The sequence below is a fragment of the Pyrgilauda ruficollis genome, unplaced genomic scaffold (assembly GCF_017590135.1).
Source record: "Pyrgilauda ruficollis isolate IOZ18807 unplaced genomic scaffold, ASM1759013v1 scaffold63, whole genome shotgun sequence".
In the NCBI taxonomy this organism is placed as follows: Eukaryota; Metazoa; Chordata; class Aves; order Passeriformes; family Passeridae; genus Pyrgilauda; species Pyrgilauda ruficollis.
Genome location: NW_024528044.1, coordinates 3,584,814 through 3,602,774, shown reverse-complemented (window position 1 = coordinate 3,602,774; position 17,961 = coordinate 3,584,814). Strand labels below are relative to the sequence as shown.

At 36.8% G+C, this 17,961-nt stretch overlaps 1 protein-coding gene across 1 annotated transcript in view; it reads right to left on the bottom strand.

The window, feature by feature from the left end:
- The window catches only part of NPAS3 (neuronal PAS domain protein 3), a 595,500-nt gene that overhangs the window by 24,861 nt on the left and 552,678 nt on the right, over window positions 1-17,961 (bottom strand). The window contains exons 7-8 of the mRNA XM_041484137.1: window positions 6,116-6,309; window positions 1,324-1,430 (exon numbers count right to left, since the gene is read on the bottom strand). Coding sequence (XP_041340071.1) covers window positions 1,324-1,430; window positions 6,116-6,309 — 301 coding nt within the window. The remainder of the gene's footprint in view (window positions 1-1,323; window positions 1,431-6,115; window positions 6,310-17,961) is intronic.

Here is a 17,961-nt window from a genome sequence, read left to right as displayed (position 1 = left end):
TAAATGCTTAAAATTTAAATGACACAAAATTATTTTGTTTATCCCTTTGGATAGTTGATTTTACTTTTTTCTGCAGAAATATATCTAACTTGATTTTATGCCAAACACTTTTTACATTCCAGAAACTTCTGAAATCTTTACACAGCCTAATACTGCTGTTGGCTGTCATATGTTGTAATAGAAGCTGTCCCTATTCTCCTGCTTTCCGGTCAGAGTTATCCTCCTATCTTCCCTTGCAGATCATGAAAGGTAATTTGGGATGAAACATTTTTTTCTGCCTTCTAGTGTAGTCATCTGGTTTTGTAAAATCTAATTAAATGTGGCTGCATTTGGGCTGCTGCCCTTTTATTAGGAAATGTTAGCAGGACATGATGCAGGGGGAGCAGAGTTATTCAAATCTGTGACTCTGAATTTAAGAAGCAGTTTGCAGATCGTCTTCTGCATTAAGAAAAGCACCAAAGTCAATCATAAATGCAGTCAGTCACTGAAACTTCCAAAGAATTATCTGGCTTCACTGCAGGCACAGATAAATTAGAGATTATGGGCATAAGTCTTTTTTTGCACAAGGGTAAATCAGGAGCCCCATCACTGAAGTCAACAGATCTCAACAAGAAAAGAATTAGGCCCTATGGCTTTTAGTAAGAGGAATACAAAGAGTTTAATTACAAGGAATCATGCTGAACCTCCCTTCCCCCATACACAGAGACTGCACATGTTCTCTAGCAAGGTTTGTCTCTTGCAACATTTTTGTACTTCTGTTACCCTTATCCTAATCAGATACTACCAGTGTGCATATAACAGGGACTTAGATGCAGTAAGGATGGGGCCATTTAGATATTAACACATGATGGGGTGGTTAAAGCACTAGTAGGGCTGTAACTCAGTTCTCTATGAAAAAACCTGGTGAAATCCCAATTATGCTGCAGTTTTTTGTCCTCCATGTTATGACTCAGAAATACCCAAAATCCTCAAAGAGAAGGAGTTCCTATTATGTGCCAGGGAGGGAGTTTCTCATGTAAGCAATGCCTCTTTAAGGATTAAAATAATGCATAGCACATGTAAATTAACAGCTGCTGGAAATTCAAGTAATACAAGTATAATGCTTTATTTCCACATATATAAATGGTCTAATATGTCTATAGAAAGACTTGAAAATAAATCACACAAAGAATTACATTTAAACCATCCTCTATGAAAACCTCTGGCAAAAAAAAAAAAAAAAAAGCAGGTGTAAGATGAAGATCCCAGTTGTGGAACATAAATAATAGTTTAGGAGCAATCAGCTGTTGTACCAGATAATTTGACAAAAATGGAAGTACTTACAGTCTAAGTGACTATGTCTAATGCCTTCCACATCTTCAGCATGAATGAAGTGGTAACATCTCTTTCCTACAATATCTACAGGGGTCAGATCCATGTAATCACTAATCCTAAAAAGGAAAAAGAACATAAAGCCTATAATTCAAGAAAGAAAAGAACAAAAGAATTGTCAAATGACTCAGAAAGTTAAATCTGCTAAAAAGTTTTTTCAGCATTATATCATTTGAATGGAATGTCTGTACAAATGACACAAGGCCTTAGAGGAAAAAAAATCTTTTAAAAGAAACCTAGAAATTATTTTATCTATTTAACTAAGTGGAAAATTAAATTCTAGTGCATATTCTCCATGTAGCATAACACCAGGACACTATAATTCCATGAAATTGTAAAGCATTAGTGACAATCCAAAATCCTCATTAAAAGACTAAGATGATTCAAGGTTACATAATAAAGTAGAAACATGTTATGTTTATACCAAATGATTAGAGACACATTTCATTTCAACAGATTGGTCTTCTATTGGGTATATTCATGAAAAAGCTCTTCAACCATTTCTTGGCACCAAGTCCAAACTCATATTTCAAGGGATATAATTTAAATGCTGAGACACACAGATGCCTCGGGGTGTTATCTTTTTTAGTCTAATTCATTTGGGAGCTCAGCTTTCACTCTGGGCCCTTTCAACTGGGACTTTGTTGTTTATTGCACACAGAAACTTTAAAATCTATTCTGCAGACCCTTGTGTGTGTGTGTGTCTGTGCACTTGTGTCTGTGTCTGTATGTGTAAACTCGTATTGTGGGGAGTCAAGGTGTCAACCTCCTTAAATACACGACAGAAATTAAAAAGAAAATTGGAAAATGTCCTGCTCAAGTAAGTGTTTGAAACTATGTCTGTTTTCTAGACATAGAATACTTTTTTTAGGGTTTTAAATAATGTGCAATGATTGTGGTACATTGTATGATAAGACCAGGGAGAGGAAATCCAACCTGCCAGCCTAGTAGAAAGGGGCAATCTCTAGGCAGGCCACTATCCTGTGGTCCTGTAAAACATATGCATAGGCTTGTGTTTGAGTAGATCAATGGTTCCACTGAATTACAGGACTGTTAGCATGACTGAAATTTAAAGGTAGGTATATGGTACAGTGCTTTGCTGTCTTTGCTGAAATTGTGCACGTTTGTAAGCTTGAGGTTTGCTACACAAGACTGCTTCTGTATATCTGAAAGATCTACTGACAACCACTGTCATGGCCAACAAGCCAAACCTCTGCCATGTGCTTATTTCTTTTTGGGCACATATTAGCAGTTGTGGTATTACAGTCCACATTAAACTGGCAATTGTCTCTTTCCAAACGGTCTTCAATCCTTAACAGTTGAAAACACACAGACTGATCATGCACTCTAGCAGCACTCTCATTTTGCTTTTAGTTATTTATCACCATCTGAGATGATTTTTCCTCTGCAGGTGCTTTTCTCACTCCACTGACTAATAAAGAAATCCCACATTATCTTAGATGGTGAATCTTAGATGACACAAATCCTACATATGCAAAATAGACACAGATTAACATACCATGTTTAGGCAACAAAATTTTACATCCATATTTTACACTCTCAAAGAAAAATATTAATTTTTAGAAATAGCTAACAGATCTTATCTCAGAGGAAAGCTAATGCCTGGCTAGTTTGTGCACTGAGTCCAGGATTATGAAGGAGATCTCTTCATTCTGAGGAAAGTAACAAGATGCACCCAAAGACTTGAGTAATGTCATTCCTGCTCACTGCTGTTTCAAGCAGGCAACCACTTGGAAAAGTAGGAGTACTATTGATCTCACCCCTGCTGATCCAATGGTCCACTGTGAGCATTCATTTCAGTTAAGTGGCATGGCTTCTGCTCCATACTCCCTGCAGCTGCCAGTAACTCCCCATTGCTCCATAAATAGTGCTTACAGCCTGCCCAGCATGGATCCATTTTTCTCTGTTTTCATCAATGTTGTGCTTGCTTTACTGTGGCACCGCAAAGAATTTTGTAGCTGCCCGCAAGTGCCAGGAGTCAAGCTCATATATTCAGGGTGGGATACTTATCTCCTTTTCTATAATCCCAGAAGAGAGATCCCAACGTCCCTGACTCAGAGAACAGACTTGGCAAACACCCAGATAATTAATCTGACAGCTTCAATCAGATGTTCTGTTAATTCCTTCCCATCTTCTGGGTTGGTTTTTTTTTTTTTTTTTTTTTTACTCATTTCTCCACTTTTTACAGTCATATTCTGCACTGTAGCTCCTATAAAATCCAAGTCCTGTCATTCTTATTTCATTTTAGAATGGAAATTCTTCTGCATCAGTGAGATCACATTCACCTCCCAGCACTGGCAATAGTATTTCTACTATTTGAAACTACTTTTATAATATATTTTTAACAGCTTTTTGACAATGACACAGGGGCTTAAAGTGGAATTATTGTAGCATACATTCAAGTATCACCATATGCGTTCTGTATTACCATGAGATAAAATCCATCACAAACAAGGAAAAGTTGCTTTATAATGTTGCTTTCAGCTTAAAAATTGAAAAGCATTAATAAACTCAACAGTTTCTTGCTATCTTCCCACAGTTTACCATGTCTTGTCAGCCCTTCCTACGTAATTACCAATCAGTGCACCTCACCTGATGAATTTTACAGTTTTCAGATGTCTTTCTCAGCCATTTGAAAATTTTATTGCTACATGAATATAAAGGGAAGGTTTGAGAAAAATGTTTAATTAAAAAAAAACCCACATATACAATTTAGGGCTCATAAAAATGCCACACTCACAGCAGAGAAAGCATAAATCTTCCTAATTTGGACTAAAAGTTCGTATCATTCTTGACCTGATGGAACAGTTCGTTTTTCACATCTATTTGATTCCTGGCTTTTTTTATGGAGGTTGCCAATAAAGGCAGCAGTAAGTGCAGGTGATTTTGTTAAAAGGGAATTTGTTCATTAGGAACTGGATAGATACCAGCAACTCACTTCACAGAGGCCTTTGAAAAACTCTGCAGTGGTAGCAGCTTTCCATTACTACCTAGGTAGGTCACAGTGACATCAAAGACTTAGGGAACAGTTTTGTTCTAGATCCTATTCCTAACCCCCAAAGCTCTTTTGCCAGCTGCCAGATTATACAGCATCTGGATACTCACTGGCTAGAGTCTCAGGCAAAAAGCCCAAGCTTTAATATCGTTGTCCATTTTTTCTGTGACCTTGTGCAAAACACTTTCCATGAAGCAGGTTTCCAAGCTTAAAAATGAGAATAATACAGTCACTTTTAGAAAAGGCTTTGGAAGTGTAGATGAAATGTTCTGTCTAACAGTCAAGTAATATTATCTTAAAAAAAGTATTGCAGCGGTGCAGCAGTGTGGCAGCAAAGACAACCTCATAATTGAAATCCAAGATTATTTTAAGTTAAGAACCTGATTCAACAAAACAGTTGAGTTTATCCTTTTTAATAAAAGTTTATATTGATGTGCTATCCTGATCACAGGTATCCCACTATAACTGAACAATTATGATTGCTCATATCAGAGTGCATCCACTCAATTTCTAATATGACATTGTTGCTGTCACAAGAAAAGCTTGCAGTAGCCACCTTGTTTCTTCCACTTTTTGATGATGTCCCCTTCACAAAATTTCTTTTGGCTGCATTACCTTCCTTCTTCCTTTCCAACCTTTTCCCCATATCTCAGATTTCCATCAATGCACTCAAACTTACTACATGTAATTTCCTTCTCAGATATTTTCACTCTGAATACCTATTCCTTAGATTATATTTTGCTTTTTCAAAATCAGGACTCCGAGGTTTTAATGGTCTTGATCAGCTCCTCTGCTCTCCAGATCTTCCCCCAGCCCACCCACAGCCCAGACCCCCATGGCAGCCCCTGTCAGTGCCCAGCTCCCCACAGCCCTGCCTGGCCATCGGCCCCCCTGGCCCAACCCCAGACCACTCCACTGCCTGCCCCCAGGAGATGCCCAATGCCCCCAGGTACCCAGCTCCCCTCTGGGATGGTGGGATGGGCCCTAGTGCCATGCCCTGCCCTCACAGGTTGCCACACTGAGCCCCCAGTGCCACAGGCACCCAGCCCCCAGGGAGCAGGAGCTGAATTTAAACCCTCTCTTTCACCTTCCCAGATCACTTGTCACTATCACATAGAACAGAGCCCCCCCCAACCAACTCTTCATCACCTGTTCCCATTTCACTGCTGTCTTTCCCAGTTTGCCCTTAACCAATTTTATTCTACAGTTTTCCCACCTCTAACTGCAACAGATCCCACCTCTCTAGCCTACTATCTAGGCCATCTGTGCTTCTGTTCCATTAAACACTGAGCATGATAGCTGTAATCTGCAAATTAGTTCAAAAATGGAAAACTTTAAAACTTCAGACAGAAAAACTTGTGGAGGGGAGGATGGAGGAGCATAAGGACAAGCATACAGGTCAGACCAACGTCTGTCTAGTCCCAAATCTTGCCTGTGAGAGGGACGGTGAAAAATTGTAAAAAGCAGTGAAAGCTTAGAGGAATATTTCCTGGTGTATCTTCTTCCCCTATTCCAGAAGACATCCTGCAAATTACAGTTTTAAATTTACCTTTATCTTCTAAGAATGTAATGAAAATGAAGGTAGCAATGATGAGAATGAATTCAATGCTCTGCTACAACACCAGGATGACATTACAAAAGCCAAAAATTTCAGAACTTCTTGCCAACCCCACGGAACAAAGAATACACTCAACTAAAACAAAGAAGAAAAGGATCTAAAGGCCATACCTATTTTCACAGTAAATGATATTGAGGTCCATATTCACACGAGTGACAAACATGTGGCAGTCAATCCTGACTTCATTAATTGTAGGAGGTGGCAAAGCATGAGCAACGACAACAAGTCCCATGATTTGGCTGGGCACCGTCCGTCCGTGTGACAGTGATACTCGCAGACGTAACCGGCCTGTTATATGAATCACCTGAAAAACAAAACAATAAAAATACCAGTGATTTCTGAGTGCAACTGTGATTTTAGAGGATAGCTTTACTGTTCCCTACAGATCACTTAACACTGTCTAAAATTGTACTAAGTAACTGCCAGTATCATTGTTAAGCTTATTAATATTGGCTGTCAACATGCCCTATATGTCCACATGGCAAAAAGAACAGAACAGGCAAATGCTTCACATTCATCAAATAAAAACCTAAGACCTGCTGTGGTGTTGATTTTTGCTGTGGTGGCTGTTACACAAAGAAAGAAGACAACAACAATGAAGTAGAAATTCAACAAAAAAGAGAGTGGGATAAAACTGAAACAATGAAGCTGGAAATTAATAAAGTAACTATTTTATAATATTTGGAAATTGAATATGACACAAGAAAGACCAGCAGTTTTGAAACATAATGGATTTCACTGAGTTGATAGTCACCTACACCATGGAAACACTGTTCACTGCCTTGAATTTCTACTTTGTGATTGGCAAATTGAGAAGTAAGAGCCTACAGGTGATCTCTGAGATCAGGTGCAGGAGAGTCTTTCTACATCCACAGTAAAACATTTAAAGAGTTGGTAGACATGTAATGCCTTTGCCTAGTGCACTAGGCAAGTATGGAGAGCTCTGGGGGTGGTGGTTTTCTTCCAAACACACAAGATAATACCAGAAGATGGTGAGATCCAATAGCACCCATAAGAACTACATCCCCCTTCTAAGAATGCTGCCTGAAATAGAAAACTGAGACTCTGGGAAACGAATTATTTACCACTTCCAGTTTCAGTCCTTCAGGAGTTCGGTGTATAAATAAAGGGGTTGTTTTATCCAGTAAAATAATATAAATACAGCAAATTGAAATGAAAATGCAAACTGAGCTCCTGTACTCATGGATAAGAGAGGCATAAGAACTGGCAGTTGTCGGCTGCCACAGATTTTCATCCTCAGAATGTGGTACAACATCAACATTAAGAGAACACCTCCAGGAGATGAGGGCCCCTTTTTCTGTCATCCCAGACTCCCTACCCAGAGGTCAACAGAGAAGTTGGTTGATCCCTGGGTCACAAGAGGAGGTGACAAAAATGGGTAATAAGTGTACTGATGCTCATCTCCCGTCTTTACTTCTGATCTGAGTTGATAATAGAAACTGAGAGAGAAGAAAAGTTGTCATTTTTAAGACTGCAAATCACAAAGTGCTTCCAAATTCAAATCCAATTCATGCTAGTAGCTCTGTGATGTAAGACTTGAAATTTGTTTCTTTTTTTTAACCTAATCATTGAAACATCTCCTCTCACCACTATTTCAAGCCTAACCAGTGTGGTGAATCTGAATGAAGAAAGTGATTAGCTGCTGTGTATGGCCATTTCAGTTACCGGTTTCTGACCACCCATGTATAAAGTAACTATTGCCTAAACTCACACTTAATGCACCTTTCAAGGGAAAACTATTCTATGAATATTTAAAAAAAGCTCCTAAAGGCAAAGATGCAAAAACAGCATTTCAAATCCACTTTAATTATTTATTTTTCTTAAAACCTCATTAACTAATGAAGAAATAGCTAAAAGAAATAGGATTAACTTCACAGGAGGGGCAGTAATAGTATATTTTGCTCCTTTGAGCTAGGCTTGCATATACATCTCCTTTTTATCATTATCTGTCTCTTTATCATGCAGTTTCAGCTTACTGCAAAACTCAAATCTGTAAATGCTTGGAAAAATGCTGATGGATAACTGGTAAAAATGTGAAAATTTATCTTATCCTGAACGTGCTATGCAAAACTATAATTTTTCTGTTGTTTTTTCGTAAGAGTCCTTATGCTAATATGTTTGAAGTTGGCACAAACACTTCAGGGAATTTTTAAGCTATATCATATATATCTATATCTATATAGATCTATATATATATATATATCTATCTATCTTCTTTGTATTTTTCTAAACCTTCATGTCATTTGCAGCTAAATATCAAAATGATTTGTTTTTGAGCAACTCTCTATTCAGGCAGTACCTCACTTTTTTTCTGATTCTTCATCTGAAATACCCTTCAGACGTAGTATTGCCCAAGAGACAGTTCCAAACCTGGTAGGACCATCATATATTAATGTTGCTGAATTTCAACAGAACTTGCTTCCAGATTCAAATTATTTAGTGTGTTCCTAATTACACCATGGATCAAAACATGTTCTGAATTCCCATATGAAGTAAAGTCTTAGGGGTCAGCACTCAATTTCATTCTGATTCTCTATACTGGGAAATGTACAGCAAACTACCCATCAGTTCCAGTGCCTGTGTGCCTCTAAAGGAACTGTATTTCCATGACTGAAATACCTTTCTATGACAACATTAGTCAAATGCACCAAGTGGGAAAATCTAATTGGTAGTAAAAAACAATTCTAACTGTCATGACCTTGTCTATATTGCGAGTATTGCCACTTTTAACACTGGTTCATTTGAACTGGGATTAGGGGTGATAGGAATTATAGGGTCAATTATCTCCCGTAGCTAAAATTAATCTCTTTATAATTCAATCCCACAGCACTAGTCTATCATATCCTAAAGCAGTATTATGACTTCAATGAAGCTAAATTGCAACAATAAACTGTTTATGAAGGACAATACTTGGCTCCAGATGTAAATATATATTAAAAATTTGCTAGGAATTTACTGAAAATAAAAAGTAAATGCAGCTCTTCTGTGCAGTTACCTTTATAAATGCTTCCTTTTGAAAAGTTAGTCCTAATCAATCTTTAAATTCTATCTTCTTTCTACTAATGCCATATGAATAGACAGGCACATTTAGATGTCACAGCAAGAGAAGACAGTGATACTGTGCTCTGTCTATTACAAAAACATGGGTGAATGCTATACTCCTGATCACAGGAACATCAGAACCTTTGTATGCCAAGAGCTTGACAGATTTCCCCATCATTTCTTCATTTACCTTCTAAATTAAATTAATAACAAGACTCCTTCTTTATGTTGCTGGGAGCTGGAGTGGGTTAACTGTCCAGAGATCTCTTTGCTTACAAACTGTTTATTAGTAGGTGTAACTATGATTTTATGATTCATACTATAGAAACCCAGGGAAGTCTTATGGTTGAAATAAAGCATGTGACTTGATTGAGATCAGAATTTTGCTTAGGCTATTCTGATCTACATTATTGCTTGTAGTACAACCTTGGATAGGCAGGTGGGTGAAGAAAAAAAACATTTTACAAAACAAAAACACTGAGAAATGAAATAACATATATACTGTAAAGATGTAATGCTGAATCAAAACAAATACTGTAAAAATCTTCTGTACTGCTTAATTGCTTTGTTTAAAACAAAACCATCTAAATCAACTTTGCCTGACACTCCAATATAGGAAAAAAAATTATTTGGCTTTTATTTTTAGCTGATTAGAAAAGGGATTTGCAAAATATTCTAAGTACATGTAAACACATGAGTTTATGAGTGTGGGAGTGTTAACAAGCCACACTGGTTGGACAAATATATATTTCTTTTCCCTGCCATATGCTCTCTTTAGTCATCTGTTAGTGATATGCACTTAGATGTGCTCTACTAATGTCTACTCATTATAAACAAGCACATCACAAAGACCTTAATATTAATAAAACCTTCCCCCATCAATACTTAAGGAAGTAAAGCCCAGTGATGGAAAAACACATCTGGAACCTGCTGATCATCCTTTAAGGCTAAATCTCACCTCTGAAGATGGAAATACTTTATTTGTCAAAAGATATATTTAAATATTACATCCATTTTTTCACATACATGTGATGTCAGAGTACGGACATGCATTACCAGAGGCTATAAAACCTGCAAGCATGAAAAATCGGTGAATTTCACCTTTCAAATGTCTCTGCATGCTTCAAAACTTAAACTTCAATTTGAAATAAATTTCTAACTACTTCTTTTGTTCTCTGTGTAAATGATTATGCCAATTTATTGTGTGTGTGAAACTACAGCACTGGCAGAAGTTGTCCCTCTAGCTCATTTAATGAGACATTAAATTTGAAGTCTTAAAATTATTGTGTAGAATAATTTTTTAGAAAACAATCACATACAAAAACATGCAATTATATTTAGTGTGTGCACCTAGGTATTTAGCTATTTTATAAACAACTCACACACACATTTATCCCCCTTTACAGAAACAACTGTTTCTGAAGGATATATATATATGTGTATATATCTATATCTATATATATTTTTTTTTTTGGTCTCTCAAAGATGTTATTTTATACTTCCAAAATCAACACCTAAATCTTTAAAACACAACCAATTTAAACTGGTGAAATTGGCCAAAGATATATCTTACAAACTATACCCATATTCTCTCATTTTTCTTTCAAAGAGTTGTGTGCTCCTTCACTCACTGATACACATCCATGCATCTCAAAACCTGTCTGTGACACCAGCGAGACAAATGTTTTAACACTCTGCAAGGTAATGAGTTCCTACATGGTTTCAGGTGATTTCTAAAGTAAGAGTGAGCATTTGGAAGCAGAGTTTCCTCTGGACTAAGAGGAAAACAGAGCCCAGTGTCACATTGGGAATTTACACAATGACATCTGAAAGTTTTTTCTTTTCTGACATAAAAATACAACCATGTCTATCAACCTGAACTCCAGAATAGATTTCTTTATTTACCACATTTCTCTTCTTTCCTGCCCATGTCACACTGCAATCACTACAACATTCCTACTTGCTTATGTTTTCTCATGATCAAAAATTGTTTGTTTCTGTGGTTCCACAGCCCCATCCTCATTGAGATCAAAGCCTGCTCTCCCAGGCTTCATGAAAGCTTTGGGAGAAGACCTCATTGGTGTCTGCTTTATTTATCATTCAGCAGTAGTTGGGAACTGAGAGGTCCAGTAAGGCTTTGTGTCTGCAGGTCCTGTAATACTCCCATATCCCTTTCTCACTTACTGCATTTCTATAACCACTATAGTATTACTAACAGGAGACCCCCTGGAGCACGACATTTTGGTGTTGAAAAGGAATGAGCCACTACAACCGTAATATGTTGGATCATCCCACATGTGCAGCAAGTCTGACATGTCCCAAATGCATCCAACTTGCTGTGCACAGCACATCAAGTCTCTATCATGTACATTTAGCTTAACACACACATCGAGCATGATGGGATTCATCCCTTGCGTACAGTAAAGTTTGTGGATGTATGTTCCCGTTGAATCAATGCTAGATTTGCTATCTCTTTTAATCTATGAAATAACCATGTTATCATTTTCCCTTGTTAACATCAACCATCTCCAACCTCATAAGCATCATCTATCTTTTCTTTTGGACAGCATAACCAAATAACGTGTCTACTTACAGTAATTGTTCTCAATACTTATTTGACTCAAAAATTTGTTACTTCAGTTTTAGCCTTGAAAAAATGCTTGTATGCTGAAAAGCCTGTATATCTGGGTCTTTTTTTTTACTACAGTAGTCCATTTAATAAAGAACATTGTGTCTACACACCAACCTTGTCCTATTATATCGTCTGCACCAAACAAAGAAAAGTAGTACTTAGTGCAGCTGTCACTGTTACATTCAGAACCATGCTGGATGAAAGTAAGACAAGGCAATAGTCTATGACTCCTGAAAAACAGCTTTGCAGTCAGTCTTGATTGAGTTAGGCAATGAATGCCATGTGAAACCACTGTTCAGATCTGTGGTCTTGAGCACCCATTCAAAGAATATGAGTCGGATTTCAAGGAGGGGGAACATTATTCCTAACACATGCACAGTTTCAAGGTCAATAGCCTCTTTCCCAGCTACAAGTACATTTTAAATCCCTTCAAATACACCTGCAAAAGACAGTCTGAAAATGGAAATGGTATTTACATTTAAACAGCATATTTGGTCTCAGGACGTATTTTATTGCTAAAAAGTCAATACTAGTTTTTTGGAGACACTTTAGGCTTTTCCATCTTTCCTCTGTTATCACTCTCTCAAATAATAAGATTCAAAAGCTATTCTACTGCTTAAAATAGTCACAGGCAGAATTTAGGCTAATCCTAAGGGTTTTTAAAAAAAAGTATCCTTATGAGACCTCAAACTTATTGGTGCTTAAAGACAAGCATCATGTGAGAAACAACCCAGTGTGGCAGGCTCAGTTCAAAGCGCTTGCTCAATCCCTAAAATGACCTGAGTAGAATATTATTGATTGCATATGGGGAATGTTGAGATCAGCAGCAAGCACAATAGCCACAGTCATTTAATTCAAGTACACTACAGGGAACAGATCTCTTCTGTGCTAAAGTTACTGTTTTGAGCACACATGCAACAAACTGCTTGTTTCTCAACCTCAGGATGCAGAAGGTATATCTCCCACTTACCTCTCTCTGGATAGTGAACTAAAGAGAAGCGATAATGAACTAAAGAGAGCTTTCTAACTCTCCAAAAAAGAGTGAAGGTAAAACAAGAACATGAGATTGCCCAAGTTACATTGGCTAGGCTAAGGCTATCTTAAGAATACTCTGTGAGAATAATGGAAGACTGTTGGGTGATAAACAACTCCTAAAGCTGTCATTCAAAAAACAAAACAAAATGAAAAAGCATTTTCAAGAGGGCACAAATGTTTTTCAAGAGTTATCGAATCTTAACAGACTGGGAAATGAACTGTGGATCAGAGGTTCCTCAAGTATTTATGGATCCTTTTGATTAACATTATTAGATCCTAAATTTATGGCTTTTTCATTCTGCTATATGACACATTTACATTGTTTTTAAATTTGGGATACTAGATAAGCAGCTACTCTTCAGTGCAGCATAGTACAGTGTTCTGTGCTGTATGTGGGCACATCCCTGTCTTTATTGCCATGATGGCTCTCATGTCAGAATACTGAGGTCCAGTCTTGCACTGGTGTACATTGCAGTAGTAGAAGTTGCAGGATCAAGTCTGTCCTTTCAAAAGCACACTTGTATTGTAAAATATGTTAATGATAGGACATCCTTTCCTGTGTTGTGATTTTTCATTAATTGCAATGGATTAGCAAGCAGCATTTCTCTAAACAAAAGATGTTGTAGAGCTGACACTCCTGAAATCAGCTTTATAATATGAACTCAAGAAATATTGTGTTGAGTTTATAATTATATTTTTTCAGTTCAGCACTTATAAATTATAATTTTTCAGTTATTTTGCTTTATGCCACTGCAAAGGTTTTCATTTTCATATGCAATAAGAACTCTCAACTTTCCACTGAACAGCATCCTTTAAATATATGCAATATTATTAATTTAAATGATTAGGTTTAATTTTAATACCTTTGAACCTTTAATAGATGTCTTACTAACAACTTTATCAACACTGTATTGTCTTTTCATAATGCAAAACTTAAAAGCATTTGAAGATCAACATTAAAAAAATGGAAAAAAAAAGAAACTAAATGAAATCAACACACAGCAACCTGAAAAAGTAGCCACAAAAATTGGGTTTATAACTGAATACTTTTTGAAGTAATTGGCACAAAGACTGTTCTAGTGCAGATTGCTGCAAGAGCGCTCTTGGCAAGAACATCATAAGCACTAGCAAAACTTTAATATGCTCAAACAGCCAAATACAAACTGACACCAGGAACCCATGTGTGGCAACACACAGGAAAAAAATAGAGTATCTCAATTTAATACAAACCTACATACAAAGGGATCAATTTTTACAATTCGTGGTTTAGCATACAATACAGCTGTCCTCAGAGTGAATATAGAGTAGCTATACATAAGAAATTAGAATTATCAATTCGGGGGAATTTCTCAAGAGTCCTTTTGATATGTAATACAGCAAATATAATGACTTAGAAACCAGACATCAATGCATTAAATGAGATCAGGTTGAGATCTATTTAGAAAAGACAGGTTTAAGCTGGAAAAAGAATCTCTTTGATATGACCTCCAGAGCAGACCATTTGCAGAAGGATTCAAGATGAGCAGATTTACCCTTGCATATCTGTTTGCATCACAGCTGCTTTAAAATATAAACTCTAAAATTTTTAATATTGTGTTACTGCAGTATTAAGTCTATGTAGTAAAAAATATTAAGAATCTGAGATTTTCTTGCACTTCTTGTAAATGTTATAATGGATTTTGTTGAAATCAGAGGAAAAAAATGAAACACAGTTAATTTAAAACCGAGCTAACATAATTAACTTATTTATAAATGATTTCTTATAGAATCTGGCTACTGCTGGTCAAGCTAGGAATCTGAAATGTCTCAGAATTTTCAGTAGCCTGCATCCCTAATTTGTGATCAATACTTATTTAACCCTGAAACTCAAAAGATCAGTTCACTTTAACAGATTTGCCACTTCAAATCCCTTGGTGTTCAAATAGGTTGCAATTTTTTCTTCATGGAATGTTTGAAGTTCCCTTTAAAAATAATGCCTTGAGGATATTTTTTCCTTAATACTGTTTAAAAAAAGTTGAAAGCATTTAGCTATTGAAGTGTGCAGGGTTCCAGTAAAAGAATAGTTGTCCCTGCCCATGAGCAAACGCTCTTGAAATTCACTATTCCAGAATTCTGTTGCCTTTGCCAGCAGTGAAATTTAAACTTAAAAAAGGACTTTTGTTGTATTGGTTCCAATGCAGTTTATCAGAATATTGGGAGATGGTGGAAAATGGCTGCATCATTCTGCAACAGAAAGGGTGAAAATGTTTTTTAAAAAAGTTAGTTTCAGCTCTGTATGTCAGGGCAACCAAATCTTGTTGCACTAATGACAACTAAAAATAAGTATACCTCAGATGTAGTTTATTTCTTTCTTTGCAGGGAGAAATAAAGAGGTTCTTTTAGGTTTTTTTTTCCCCTACTGTTTTGTTTGATGTAGTTCTTAGCAGCCCAACAATTACCTTAGGTGATTCTCTGCAAGGACTTGATAAGTGAGAAAGGACTAGATAAAACAAAATATCTGATATTAATGTATTTTCCCACACACAGAGAATAAGATATAGAAAAATGCTGTTGTCTGTAAAGACAGAAATGGATTTCCCAAGTCAGCCTTGATTAAGACAGGAATGTTTATGTTCTGCTCAAGCTCTCCACCTGTGGTTAGAGCCCCAGAGTTCATTCTGAAGTTAATAAAAAAAATTACATTTACTCTTCCTACTTTAGTGGCTAAATGGGTAGAAAGATCTGAGTTTTGCACATAGTAAAGCAGGGACACACAATGGAGAAGGCTGAGGACTATTATTTGAATGTCTTTAATGCTAAGGTTCCTCTGTTTATGCTAATGGTGTCTGGTGTATGCTCCTACAGCGAAAAGCAATTGTTTTGTTTATTTTAATGCTTGTATTCTTTCCCCTAGCATGGCCCAATTTTTTGCTGGCTGTATACAGCACACAAGGTCTACCCAAAGATCCTGGACAACAGAATGTGTGAGCTTTCCTGCAGAATAGCACAACTGTGACAAAAGCAAAAGCGGAGATAGACAAAAAAGATTAATTTCCATAATTACTAATATGCTTTCACTTTCCTCACATCAATGACACTTATACAAATCTAAATAAAAAATTTTCAGTATAAAGGGGAAAATAGACAGTAAGGAATATGAGCTGATTTTATAAAAATTATGACTGCAAATTTCAGAACAGCTTCTGCAGGTGAATAGTAATGCTTCCACATCCAGATGATGAAAAGGAATGATCGTAAGAGAGGAGGCAAAATCTTCTGGTACGTCTGCCAAGATCTAATGTCAGTAGTTCTCTGACCTCAGTGTTAATTTGAACAGTTTTAAATACACTTCACATGGTCCTGGTCCTGATAAAGAAAGCAGCATTGAAACTGCAAACTCTGAGCCCAAAAGTGGCTTTACAGAGACTTGGACTGCAGGAGAAGGCTGGGGCACACCATGACAGCGCTTCCAGAGGAGCAGCCACATGTACTGCCGTTAGTAGACAAAGTCCATCCATACGAGGGATAAGATTTCTCCTTGAAGAAAAATCTTTTATCCACTTGGAGATGGATGGTCTTTGCAAAGCTCTGACCTTCTCCTTGACAGCTACAAATGGACCACTATCTATGATTTGTTTCTATAATCCACTTAATGCAGCAAGCTAGATTATAGATAGCAATTTATTTGTAAAAATCATAATAAACCACCATTGTTTTAAATGCTAAACATGGATAAATGGGGAGGAAAAACTGATGAGACAAGGTTCGTGTTCTTGAATCTACACCACAGAATTATGGAAGACTCTTGCTTTATCTGCATTGGAATCAATTTAGTAATTTTTAATTCACTGATTTTCTGCTGTTTGCTTAACATTTATTAATTGATTGTCATTCTCATGCAATTAATTCAAAAGTTGGCAAGTTTAACGTGCAGATATTAATTTTCTTTTACTAACCCACCACTCAGAACACTTTTTTTTTGAATAACAGGTTACCAATAAATTACCTCTACATCAATCATATTTATAAATGAAATACAGTAGGGGTGTTGCATGCCATCTGTCAATCCACACTGAACCTTTCCTTATAATTGGCTAAGTTTTTCTAAGTAATTCAATAAAATAACCAGAAAAAAAATAGGACAGTTCTGTCTTTCACACGCTGCAGTGCTGACCAAAAGTCAACTTGAACACCTAGGACTTCCCTCTGCAAGGCTGGAAATCTCTCATTTGAGAGTATGAATCTTAGGTCACACAGAAATAAATGGTGTGCCTACCCCATCATCCAATGGTCACAGGATCTGCACCTTAGAACAACCTACAGGTTACTGAGCTTCAAGTGTTTCTCCTCCGGAATGAGAACCGTTCATTTGCCCTTCATGGCAAGCTTATTTATGATGGCTGAAATGTTTATTCAGGAGGGAGTAGAGATAATGAGCAAGGTTTCTTTGCTCTTAGTTACCAGGGGCTATTCACAAGATTTCGGACTCCCTCACTGTGTTCCTCATTGCAACACAAACCAGCAGAGTGAAAGGAAAAAATAGCATTCCCTACTCTCATTATTTTATTATGGCTTTCAACATACTTGGTGTTTAACTGAAAGCCCCAGTTTCTGTGTCATTTTTTGCTCTGTGTGTCACTTAGGCTGCTGCTGTAAAGTGGACAAATTGACAAAATAGACTTTTTTATAGAGAGAGGCAAGGAATATGTCTTAGAAAACAAATATCTTTGTAGCCTATATAAGAGTAGAATGGACTCAAGCATTTTGATCTCAAAATGAGGATTTAATATCTCTCACAGACTGCACAAAGGTTCAGAAAAATATGCAGTTATGTACAAGAAGACACAGAGAACGAATTCAGCATGCAATGCAGACTGTAAGATACATGAGCGTGCAAGCTGTGATGCATGGAAGTGCTGCAGGGCTTGTAGGAACCTAACCCAGACATTTATTTATTTTTGCACAGAAAATAAAATGTGAGCTTTCTTGTCTCTCCTGTAATGTTGATAAGAAAGCTCTGTGGAAGAAAACTAACCTTTTCTGCATTTGAACTGAAATCTGAAGCTAGCTCTTCATGTAACAACTGAGGGTAGAACATATATGCACATTCATCTGTACTTTAATCTCATGTGCATCCCACTGGTTTAGTGAGACTAGATCTATGGTCTATTTGTAAAATAAGACTTGAAATTATCTAAAAGATTGTGAAAAATGTACACAACATTTAACAAATCAAGGTCAGTGGGT